The sequence below is a fragment of the Apteryx rowi genome, unplaced genomic scaffold (genome assembly GCF_003343035.1).
Source record: "Apteryx rowi isolate R43461 unplaced genomic scaffold, aptRow1 scaffold_163, whole genome shotgun sequence".
Lineage (NCBI taxonomy): Eukaryota > Metazoa > Chordata > Aves > Apterygiformes > Apterygidae > Apteryx > Apteryx rowi.
The window spans coordinates 658654-671042 of record NW_020447897.1 but is presented as its reverse complement, the minus strand read 5'-3'; the positions used below and the strand labels follow the sequence as shown (position 1 = coordinate 671042).

The following is a 12389-nucleotide window of genomic DNA, read 5'->3' as shown; positions in this document are numbered from 1 at the left end:
ACAGACTACCAGTGTCACCAGTCATCTCTGGACTGGTTAGCCACTAGCTAGCTTTCCTCCATACCACCAGTTTACTGAATAACAGCAAAAATGTTTGGCAAGCTGAGAAAAAATAAGCCTGTTAAGCCATAAGGGAGGAAGACAATATCAAGTGTCCTGACACCCCAAGATGCTTGATGAAGTTATGATCAAAAAGGTTGGCATATGGTTTCCTCAAGTATTCTTCCTTTTTCTTTTTTTTTCCTTTTTTTTTTTTTTTTGGACCCCTTTGCATAGCCAAATATGATAAACAAAACACTTTTGACACCTTTGATTTTCTGCAAAAGAAAAGTTCAAGGTAAAGTTGTGCATGTATGAGTGTGCATGGCACATGTTTGTGTAAAGCATATGAATAAGCAAGCAGACCCTGTTACATCATTTTTTGCTTCTGATTTTCTCCCACTAGATGGAGTTTGGAAGCTTTGGTAGTTTTCTCTGCAGCTGTCTCCCAATGCCATTACCAATGGTTGTGTGTGTGTGTGTGTGTGTGTGTGTGTGTGTGTGTGTGCATGTGATAGCGATGTTAACAATCTGGTTATCTTCAGTTATGAGCTAATTTCCCTGTGTGCAGTGACACAGTGTTCCCAGAGGATACCCTGAGAAAGCAAAATACAGGGATGTGAGGATCTGTTCACAAGTTACCTTGGGGTTTTGAAGTCATGCATCTGGAAAGGCTAGGTGAGCAGCAACTAGCATGTTAATGAATAAAGATGACATTAGGTAACATGAAACATGCAGTTTGTTTCTTGAAGAGCTTAAAATATTACAGAGAATGCAACCAAATACTGTATGACAATTCTGGGTGTCGCAGCAAACATGACATCAAACCTATCTTCATCAGTGTAAAACACAGCCAGCAGCTCCAGCCAGCAGACGACGGTGGTTTATACACAGAATCACCAAGGCTGAACGGTTTGGATCCAGCCTTCTGATTTGCCTTCACCGGCCTTCACCGATGAAAATTGACTGTTTCCTCTTTCACCACCATCATCATCATCTCTGATGTCATTGATCCTGGGCAGGGTTGAGATAGTGTTGCAACACTGACCTTTACAGATGACCTTCACTGATACAGAATTCCCTACAGTACTTGAAATATGGTGACATCTTCCTTGACCTTAACCTGTTGAAATGGCCTCCTCAATAACTTCTTGCACAGCTTCAGCCTCACAGGTTATATTGGTTTATGTTTTCAGTAGCTTCAGGGTTTTCAGTAGGGTTCATCATGAAGGAAGGCAGCTGGAGTGCTAGTAGTAGAAGTTTTGGTGTAAGATTGACTTGATTAGTACACTGAAAAGTAAAGGTCTATGTCCCTGCTGTACACGGAGCACACAAAAATGCCTGTGCCCCTCTTTGAGTCACCAGCTGGTCATCCTCTTGTGGGAGGTCACACTGCTGATGCCAGGTGCCTCCATTCACTTGCTCAGAGGAGTAGTTTTCCGTTGTGAGGTAATTTCTGAATAAAACTTTAGGCATGGATACGGCTTGCTTTCAGGCAAAGCAAGAAAGTTTTCAAAGGGACAAAAGACACATCTTCTCTACTAAATTGTTATTTCCAGAGAATAAAAACAGAATAAATTACATGCAGCACAAACTGTGGGGAAAATTCATCCCRTATTTGTGCTCTGGACCCATGTTCTTATCAGTTAGTGAAGATAGGCTTTACCTTTTGCTGGTAGAAAAATATCTTTTGGAATTATTAGTCATATGGAAGCATCAGTGCAGCCCCTGCTCATGAACCAGCACTTGACCCTGAGTGATCTAGCTGAGTTTCAGATGGGATCCCCTCAGCTTTTCTGATATGACCTGCTGAAGAGATGGCAGCAAACTCACTGGCTCGAGAACCTCAAAACTCATTGTATTTCTGTCAGTGTAGGGACTTATCTGGGGCTCATATCCAATACAGACCATGTGAGTTGTCTTTGGGCCTTGTGCGTCTATGGCAGAAGGGAGAGGATTTCTCCTGGCAGCTTCCCATTCAGAGCACATGCTCCACGTCTGACCAGTGCGCTGGTGGGGCTGGGTGGGAAAGAGAACAGGGAACGGCCTCTGATGCCTTCGTATTTGGTGATGGCCACCACTAGATCTCTAGGACATTTGATCCATCAAAATAATTGATTGCCAAACCAAAAGCATGGAGAAGAGACCTCAGCTGGCTCAGACATAGTCTTATGGAAAAGATGAAGGTAACAGCAGTCAGCATGGGCTAAAATAAATAAAGAAACACAGGAGGAGATGGCAAAGATATTGTCTTCCCTTCTGACAACCTGGGTTTGTTTGTAAATTATGAAGCAGGTGCATAATACAGGGATCTTTCCGAGTTCCTACCTGAGAACAGTTCAGTATACTACAAGTAAAATCAAAAGGCTTTCCTGTCTTTTGATAGAGGACCTGGCAGTCATCATCCATGCTTTGAACTATTGTAATGCATTTTATATCAGTCCACACAGTAAATCTAGCCAGCAATGAAACTGGGAGCAACATTTGGCAGCTCCATGTTACGAAGCACTTCTTCCAGGAGTTCACAGCACCAGTCGTTTTCAATATCAGCAAAACTTGACACYGCCATCCCCGTTTATTGATTTTTCAGAGCGTGTTGCAAGAGCATTTATTTTCCTCGCTTGCATGCTTGTGAACACAGGATTCCTACCCTGCGCATGCTGGGACCCAGGAGAAGAGGTGAGCGCTGACACCTCCTCAAGACTCTGCAGAGCAGAAATACCATCACATGAGGGAGGCATAGGGCACACCAGTCATGTGCTGCGATGCCCTCGCCGCGCTCGCTGCCCTCCCAGGTCCACCGTGCAAGGTGTACTGTTCAGCAGTGCAGAGCTGCCAACATAAAGGCCCCAGGGAAACATCCATCCCTGCAGGAACTTCACTCGCCAAGGGCCATCCTGTGGCATCGGGGGACCGGGGGTGTCATGGAGCTGCCAAGGCCACCCGGGCAGGCAGCAGGCACCTCGGCACGCTGAGCCAGCCACCTGCCGTGGCGTCCGCTTCCCCATCTGCCAGCAGCGTGGAGACGTCAGGCCAAGCGCTTCGCAAATGCCTGAGACTTGACTTCCAGGCTGTGAGGTGGAAGCTTAACGGGATTGCCAGAAGGGCAGCGAGGGCTGCAAAGCCAGCACCTGTGGTGCTGTTTTACACCTGCTTTTAGGTTTGCAAAAATACAAGTTTGCAGCAAGAGAGACCCAGCCCAGGTGACTCCCATGCATTTCTTTGAGCTGACTGATAAAACAAATGCCAAATCCACCCCAGCACAGCTCCAGAGGGCCATGCAGCACTAGGGAGGACAGAGCTGTCCCACCCTGATAGCAAACATGTACGGTGTACTTAGTATAAAGTAACATAATCCCATGTAAGCAAAGCAGTGCATGGAGTCCCTGGGCTGAAATAAAGGGGATGCACGACCCCCCAAAACAAGGCAGAGGGATGATCTTTGCAGTGGCTGTAGCTGGCACATCACTGGATGTGTCGTGACTGCAACGTTGTGTCTACAGTGTCGGTGTTGTGACTACACTGACACTAGATGGAGCCATTGGCTAGAAGGAACCAGTCAGAAGAAAAAAAATCCAGGGTCACAAAGTCGTTTTCTGTCTGGTTCCCTTTTCAAATGAAATATCTCTCTTTAGCTCTTTCAAATCCATCTAGTATTTGGCTGAAATATTGCCAGGCTGCCTTACTTTATGCGAAGACAAGGCCATACCTTTGATGTCCAGGTCAAGCTGTGCAAGACAGAATTTACTGTAGATATACGTTTGAATAATATATGTTACAGTCATTTGTGACTGACTGTTTCTCCTCTAAGCTCAGCTCAGGGATGCATTCAAAGAAAGTTGCAATTCCAGACATTTGGAAGGCAAAAGTATAGTCCATTTCCCAAGGAGCTCTCAAATATCTTGTACACACAGTTCATTTTCAGCTGAACTTGTGCTTTGCCAATTGAGGGAGGAGAAGGGAGACTTGGGCTGAAGGTCTGGAGTCACAGACCAGCTTTGCAGCATCAGAGATTTCTGTGGGTGCTGGTGTAACAAAAAAGCAACCGAAGTTCCTTCAGGGACAAATCTGAACCAGTTACAGCTGGATTAAAACCAGGTCACAGTAACATGTCCCTGGCATGTGTTTTCAGTCCTGAAAGTGTGCTTAACAGACTGGAAGATCAATGCTGTAAAGGAGGTGAGGAGTCAGCGCACACCGACCGTGAGCGGGACGGTGGTGATCGTATTCCCTCTCACCACACCCACAACCACAGYTATTTCTCCCACTGCCAGACCAACAGGACAGCAGAAAAAGTGAAAATCTGTTAAAACAGCAGCCAGCAGCGATGGCCAAATCAGGAAATAGGTGAATGCCAGATAATAATTCAACAAGCAGGATGTTTGCTTGTGATTTCGGATGTTAAATATATACCAATCGTCCGGGGAGTTAGTCATAGCTTTCCATATCCATACATCATACGAGTCTACTAAATCCTCATGTGATGAACTTTCCACAGGGAGGAGGGAGGAACCAGCACAGCCTGTCAGAGAGACTAGCCCGTCTTACTGCCGGACTTGTGCTATAGATCATCCTGTTCCTTTTTCAAGGCAAGAGCCATGTGCACATTGACTCCAACGGTGCAGGTCCAGGTCTTAGAAAACACGACTCCCCAGAAACCGCTGAAGTTCAGGACTGATCCCTTCCTTTCCTCCCTCCTTTACACGCATTTATGCTCCTACCTAAGCTGTGCAAAGTGACACCAAATCCAGCCCAATGCCCATCCAAGCACGTGGGCTGCAGTGATTGACACCTATTCTCTATTTGCCCAGGGTAGGTGTGAATAACAAAATGAAGTGAGTGGGTATGAGGAACCAAATTCCTTCTCCCCTTAGAAATACTGCCATGTATGCTTTGAAGGATTTGTGTTTCTGACAAAATTTTCAAAATAAGTTTGCTTCCCTCCTGCCAAGAGAAAATGCGACCACTTCATGTCACTCATTCAATATCCACAAGGTTTAGTTATGAATGTTTAGGCAATGGAGCTAGAAGAGGTGAAATATATAGAGTCAAAAGTTCCTCTTGTTTATATCTCTGCAAACCCTTAAGAACAAAGAAATTGCAGGGGTATGAGCAAAGGAGAACATTTGTAACCGATACGTAGCTGACAATAAGAGTACTAGTGACTAAGCCGCATTAAAATGTAATAGTTGACTGTATGTTGGACCAAATCTATAAAGGGTGTTAAAGTTTCCTGGCAAGGGGTTTGCAGTAAACGTGGAGCCATGTAGAATAATTCTCTGTAGCTTATGAACTGTTCTTCTTGAAAAAGTGTTGCTTTTCGATGAAGTGTAGCCATACATGACATGGCCCTTATTTTACTGGGGAATGAGACAATAATAAAAGCTAGAATCCACCTAGTTCTGCTCCCGGTGAATTTGCTAGTTTTACTATTAGGAAAAAGTTCTACCATCAGGAGCCTGCTGCTAGTGAGTGAGCTGAGAAATTAACAAGGAGGGGCAGAAGAACAAAACCTAAATTTTTACTGCAGCATTCCCTCAGGTATCTTTCCCCACTAGGACTACTTCTGCATCCCTTGTCAAATCAGTCTTGTGGCCCTAACACTTGACAAAAAAAAAAAAATCTAGATTTGACAAGTAATGAGGAAGAGTGTCTCTATATTTCTCTATATTTCAATGTGTCTTTTATAGTTCTTTATACAATTTGAACTTTCTTGCTCTGTCCTTCCAGTTTTTATTCACTGTGGCAAGAAGGAATCTCAGCAACGTACGGGCAAGGCAGAGGGACCAGTCTCCAAACCAAGATGTGTCTGGAAGGGCATTTCAGCTCCACTACATGCAGTGATAGAGGAAAGCGCTTTCTTCCATTAGCTACCACAACTGCCTTAACTTTTGTGCTGCGACAGTGCTACTCACACCGCCTTCCTCCCGTGATGCTCGCCCATTCCCGGGGGACGCAGCCTCCAGGATGAAATGCTGCCTGCTGCAGGAAGTCTCAGTGTGTGCTCACAGCCCCAGAAGAGACAGGGGTGAGCAATTTCCCCTCAAGCCTGCCAAGCTCGCAACTTTTAGCCACTGCGTGACAGCGGCTGGCTCAGGATTATCCGAGGTGAGCTGACCTGAGCTCTCCAGGAACCGACTCTCTTGCTGCAGGCGATCACAGTTGTGCTATTGGTAATGCAAAGCCATTCCCAGTTTTCTTTGGGAGAGAAAAACAAAAACAAAATTTTATACTCTCTGGTATTTGCGGAGCACTTAAGCTTTTTAAGAATTTTCTGATGATAACCATAAAGCCCTTGTAACAGTTAGTTTTGTCTCATGCAGAGGGAAGATGAGACACCTGAAATTTAAATTGACCTATGGATCTTCATGATGCCAGTGGGCAAAGCAGGGGCTTGCAAGGGCTCCCGCTCTGCATCCCTCAGGTTAATCTCCCGCACAGCATTCAAGGGAAAAAAGTAGCAAGCCACTTTCGCAAAAGTGCTGAAGAGCAAAGTGCTCTACTCAGCTTCAAGAGGGAGAGCATCCTCTGAGAGCTGTGAGGGGCTGTAAATATTTTCTCCCTGTTGCAGCTTCAGGACAGTCTGCACTCCGGCTGCAGAGCTCCTCTGAGCACCTCTCCCTCTGCAGACGCTCTATCTCCCCGTGTAAGCGGTGCTCTGAACACCTCACCTACAGGATCTGCTCCCTGGTACCGCTCTCAGGGTTTGATCCCCCACCTAAGGTCAGGATTCATCCTGTATGCAAGCATACCAGGCTTGTAGCTGTGGTCATGGCTCTCAAGTGCTGTCGTTATAGTGGAAAATAATGGAATTCGTCTCTGGTAAGGGATGCAACTGTTTACTGAGATTTCTGCTGAATTTTATGTGCAGCAGTCTACTGGGAGCTGCTGAGTCATGCACCAGACCTGCCTGTGACAGTGCAAAATGTTGCAGAGAGCAAATTAGCAAAACACCATTTAGGGTGGAAAGAACCACGGTTGGCATCTCCCCGGGGCAGACCAGTGTGAGACTGTCAAAATACTGTATGAAGTTAGTTGGTTATAGGGAAGGGAAAAGAATGATGCTTCAGAGTTTGTGTCCACTAAAATTGAAGTTTCAATAGTGTGCATTCAGAAATAATTTTATTTTCCAGTAATGACAATATGCAGTACCACGTAAGAAATGAAATTGAAGAATTGATCTTATTCTTCAAATACAGGATAGCTTCAATATTAAAATTAACATATAAATTTAGCATCAATCTTATTTCCCCACTCACGTCCGCTGAGTAAATGCACATAAAGAATGAATCACTGAAACAGTATACTGGGAGAATCAAAGTCATTTTTCAAACATGTCAGCGCAAATGTGAGGTGAGCCTGTTCACTGAGCATCCAACAAATGTTCTGGAGATGCCCCTTCGGGCCCCAAACGAGGGCAAGTCCAGCACTCGGGGAAGAGCAGAACAACCGCTGCTGCAAGCAAGGCGGGAGAGAAGTAGACCTGGACAACCCCACGCACCGTGTCCACCCCGGTCCCGACCCCGGGATGCTGCACACTGAGCTCTGCCTCTCTCTGCAGGGACTCGAGCGCCCGGAGGCGTGAGCATCACTGCAAGGTCCACTGCAGCACACTGCTGAGGGAGAAATTATTATTATTATTTACATCGTTGTTGGCATTACCCACATTTTAGCAGCCACCAATTATATCCCCTTCTGTTTTATACCCACACATGGAAAGTTAACAGGGAAATCACCTGCTTGGTGGGAGAAAAAGCAGCTCCGGGGAGCCCCAGCCAGGCATTGGGGCGGCTGCTGCAGCGTATTGTGCCGTGGGAAGGGGTGAAACTCTTGCTCCAGAAAAAGCACAGCTGCTCTAGCACCCAAAGAAGGACCCACTGGTTGCTGGACTTGAGCAGATGCCTTGCCAGGTCCAAAGCCTTTGCACTTTCCCGCTTAAAGTCATGCTTTCCCTCAGGGTTTCTGGGTACCAGTATCCCCAGCTTCACCCCATCACCAGGCCGCGGGTCTGGTGGAGCAGAGCAGCGCGGAAGAGGACCAACCGCCAGGGCACCCAGGGCCCCTGTGGGAAAGCGACTCACACCCTGCCAGATGTCCACGTCAGACTGGACTGCTTGGGACGGACACGGGCGCAGGCTCAGGCCGGCATGGGCAGCCGGAGAAGTTGCGGCCGGCAGCCCTGTGCAATGATCGTTCCCATCTCCGTGATTAATGGTTACAGAATAAATCAAAGTTGGTCTCATACCTGTGTAGGAGGGAAAGCTGGTGTAGTCGACGACCGCAGAGAACCTGAACGGGGATCTCCCTGCGTTTTCCCGGCAGTGTGATACTGCCGGCCCTGAAGACAAGGTGTCTGGATGATACTTCTAAACCTCAAATTGGTGCATACATCCCCATAACATGTTATAACTGGGATTCTTGCTACATGGCAGGTACAAGTTAAAAATGACATTCTTACCTAGTGCCAGCCTGGAAATAGAGCTTAAGCGAATACAGTGATTTTTCAAATAAATTGTTTCAGGTCAGTCCGAATTCCTTTTTTTAAAGAAACTTCTACACAACTAAAATATTGCAGAAATTATTTGTGATCAAATAGAAACGCTTTGTTCAACCTCAAAACGTGAAGCTTTGAATTTGAACATTTTTAGGTATAATTTACTTCCAAAAAAAAGAGGAGAAATGTAAACACAGTCAAAAGATATTTTAAAACTCCGGAAAATTATTGGTTTAGCTTGTTTGCTTTTTTAGAAAACAGTTCATTAGAACAGACCAAATTCAAAACCCATACTGCTGAATTTTTCACCAAAAATGTTTAGTGGAAGAACATTTTACCCCAATTTAGCTAAAGTTCACCTTTCTTTGAAAGGTATGTCCCTGTTACAAGACGTCAAAATTCTGTTCTCCAAAAACCCACAGACCATAGTGTGTATGGACACTACGAGCTGCCACAATTGCCCCAGTTTGATCTTTGCGACAGAAGCAACTCACCCTCTATAGCAAAAAAAAAAAAAAAAAAAAAAAGAATGTATACAACTGATTTTCCTATTAATGACTCTTTCATTCAGCCAGCAGAGATGCCTGTGCAAAGGTCCCTGCTGCAGAAAATCCTTTCCTTGGTGCTTGATGCAAAACCAGAGCTCCTGGTCCTTTCTGTTTTCACCTTGCTTTTGACACTCAATTTCTCCATGATGCTGGAGCATAGCATTTCACTACTTCCTCCCTTAATGTTTGCAAGATCAGGACTAATTTAACAATTGCTTTTCTCTCTGGAGAATGAATTTAAGATGAATTTGTTTACAAGTGCCCTATGAATGCAGGCAAATCTGTCAGTCCAAAACAGTAATTACACATTTATGAAAATTCCAGATGTTTTCATGTTTACATTTCCATAAGGGAAGCTGCTTATCCTCCCCTCCCCTCTCCCTTTTACGACTTTACTCTCTGGCATTGCCAACAAATTGTCTTTCTAAACAAGTTGGAAAATTAGGCAAAAATGTATCTCTCCAAGCACCTATGCCCCAAGGAAAATAAAACCAAAGACAAAATTACCAAATACAACATACGAAATGCCAAGAGCGAACACAGGCATTCATATTAGTAATGACACCCGATAATGTCTGATATACATCACGGTTTTAAAGCCCATCTGCTTTAGAGTCCAACTTCAGAGGGGTCTTGATTGATTTTGAGAGGTGGGACTAATCCACAATCTGAAAGGCCTGTCAGACACTTCACCTGCATTCAGAGAAGTGTTTTGGAAAAGCCAACTGTCAAGCAAACGTGGTCACTTGTAAATGGTTGAAAAAAATGGCACTAAAACCTCAGCAAACTTCTAAGCAGATGATGAATTTAGCAGCATTCCTCATCAGAAGCAATTCCTAAAGTTACTCTGACACGTATAAGATAAGCAGCAGAATCAATGCATGCAAACATGCAATAAATTGTTCAAACTATYATTTTTTCCAGATTTAGGAAAGTTGCCATCTGGCTAAACATTATTTTAAAGAAATGCCTTCTATTACACCCTATCTCCTTTTTCTACTTCTACAGTACATGAAAAAAAGATGCTTCTGAAGCATCAGAACAGCCTTTTATCTGCTTGCTCTGACTGTAACAAGCTCCACTTTACTCAACTGAGCTTGAAAGACTCTGCAACACATATCCAAGAGACCGTAGCCTCCCTGATAACAAAATTTGCCTACTCTCAGTTGCTAGCTGCAAGGCAGGGGAGCAGAACCTGAAGTAGGAAAAACAGGCTTCCCTTGACTGCAGTTGCTGGAGCTGGACATTTTAACTCCAGTCAAGGATTAATCAGCCCTCTATCTTCAGAAATGTTCTTTGCCCAAGTACAAATGACATAAACCAAGATCATCGTCTTAGTTTATTTTTCTAGAGTCCCTAGCATGCTACATTAACCTGACAATGTTTAATCTTGTGTTCATTTCACAATACATTTCATGCAATTCACAGCTGTAATTGGTTTTACACCGACATTACACATTTTGACCTAGCCATGTGAAAAGAATAACTCTTAATATTATTTCCCTAAAAAGTGTCCAAGCTCAAGCAGCACAGAAGCAGTTCATGCTAGTTTCATGTGCGTCTTTCTTTTGCCTTTTCTTTTAATGCAAGGATGATTATTGGCATAAGATCATAAGGTCCCTGTTTTAGTCCATTTGTATTTGAACTACTTTTGTTTGATTTCTTGTGTCCTGAGGAGCTTCCTCTAATAAAACAGCATTCAAGTATTCTAGTTTAACATCCCCATTTGTCTGAGTTAAGGTAAAGGAGACCTTCAGCTTCTGTTTCCGTTATGAATCTTCCAGAGTCCCATAACTGATAGCATTAGGATCTTCCTTTGTAATACACACTCAGCACTAAAACCATAGAGCATTGCTATTTGGCATTATCCAGTGAAGTGCAAGAAATTAAATAAGTTATGTTTTTATTGCTACAGTACAATACCAAGCAAAGTCACTTTTTAATACAGTTGCAAGGGTTTCGTAGAGAATGTGTGCCTCCTCTTAGGGCCCAGTAGTTCAGCTGCACTGCAAGTATCACCTAGTTATCACATGCCCTATATCAGTCTAAGAAGATGTGTTGAGTATTCTCGAGTCAGAAGAATCAGACCTTTCATCATACTCATCTTCTGTATAAATAGGTTGCTTAGACACGATAGGACACCCATCATCAGGGATGGAGATCCTAGGATCTTCCGAGGAGCGAGAAGGAAGGACAGGCGAACTTCGGAAAACGCTGGTGGAATTGCTGGAGAAAGGGCTGACGTACTGGGACCGCAGCTGGTACTGCTGCTGCAGCGTCATGGTGTTCCACAGGGTGACGTCGTTTGGCAGGAAAGGGCTGGACTGATTTCTGGCCAAAGTGTTCCTCAGCATCAGCGGGTAGCGCGGGGGCTGAGGAAAAGGGTGCTGCAAAGGTACAGCCAGAGGATTTGGCACAACATTGCTGGAATCAGTAGAGAACCTCAGTGTGTCGGGAACCCTGAAGGCTGAGCCCACAGACCACTTGGAGGAGGAAATAGGGTATGAACTCAGCGTGTGCTCAAAAATGTGCCCGTTTGAAGGCAAAACGAGGCCGTCAGACTCTGCAGCGTTTCTCTCCCCGCTAGCTACCGAGGACCGACTGGACAACAGAACTTCAACGGCACTCACCAGATCGCCGCCGCACCCCTTCAGGATCAGCTCCAGCACAGCTGGCTTTTGGTTCGGGAAGATCTTTTTCAACACTTCGAGCGGAGGCCTGTTGGCTTTCAAACTGAAAGGTAAGGAAACTGTCCCGGAAGGACCTTCTATCAGGAGATGGTTCTGCTCTGGGTGGTACTTGGGGCTGTCTGGACGGCTCTCTGTGCTTCCACCGTTTTTCTGAACTGCATAACCAACTTCATCCACTGAAACAATTTCAGGGCTCTCAGGGGTAAAGCAGCTTTTGGCTTTATTCATGTCTGGGGAACTCCTTTGGTCTGTGTCTTTGTCACTGTAGGTCTCGGCATTGTCTGCTCCACTGGCATCACCCAACCGCTCCTCATTCATGTCTGCAAAGAGAAGGCAGAGGAGTTACCGCTGCAGTGAGCCCAAAAGCTTTTATGGGCTTTTGAGGACACATTTTTCTTAAAGTGAACAAAGCAAGAACCTAGAGGAAAAAAACAAAGCAAAAAAAAAGCAGTTTTCATGAAAATTCTGCTAAATTAATTTCTTTTTGCATCATCTTTGCATCTTGAGAACAAGACAGCAAAAGAGTAATGTGACATGGTCTAGGCATTTTATGCTGCCTTAAAGATGTCTGTCTCATTCTCCCATGTATAACAAGAAAAGAGGCAATGGTCATTTTTT

At 44.7% G+C, this 12389-nt stretch overlaps 1 protein-coding gene across 1 annotated transcript; it reads right to left on the bottom strand.

Moving 5' to 3' along the window:
- Nucleotides 1-10563: 10563 nt before the first annotated feature.
- On the bottom strand, nt 10564-12089 carry DMRT3 (doublesex and mab-3 related transcription factor 3). Its single transcript, XM_026060013.1, has one exon. It carries the CDS (start codon nt 12087-12089, stop codon nt 11127-11129), a length of 963 nt encoding a protein of 320 aa, XP_025915798.1. The 3' UTR covers nt 10564-11126.
- Nucleotides 12090-12389: the final 300 nt, after the last annotated feature.

What these genes read in the sequence shown, in the direction of transcription:
- DMRT3 (XM_026060013.1), bottom strand. Translation starts at nt 12,089, where the DNA reads ATGAATGAGGAGCGGTTGGGTGATGCCAGTGGAGCAGACAATGCCGAG.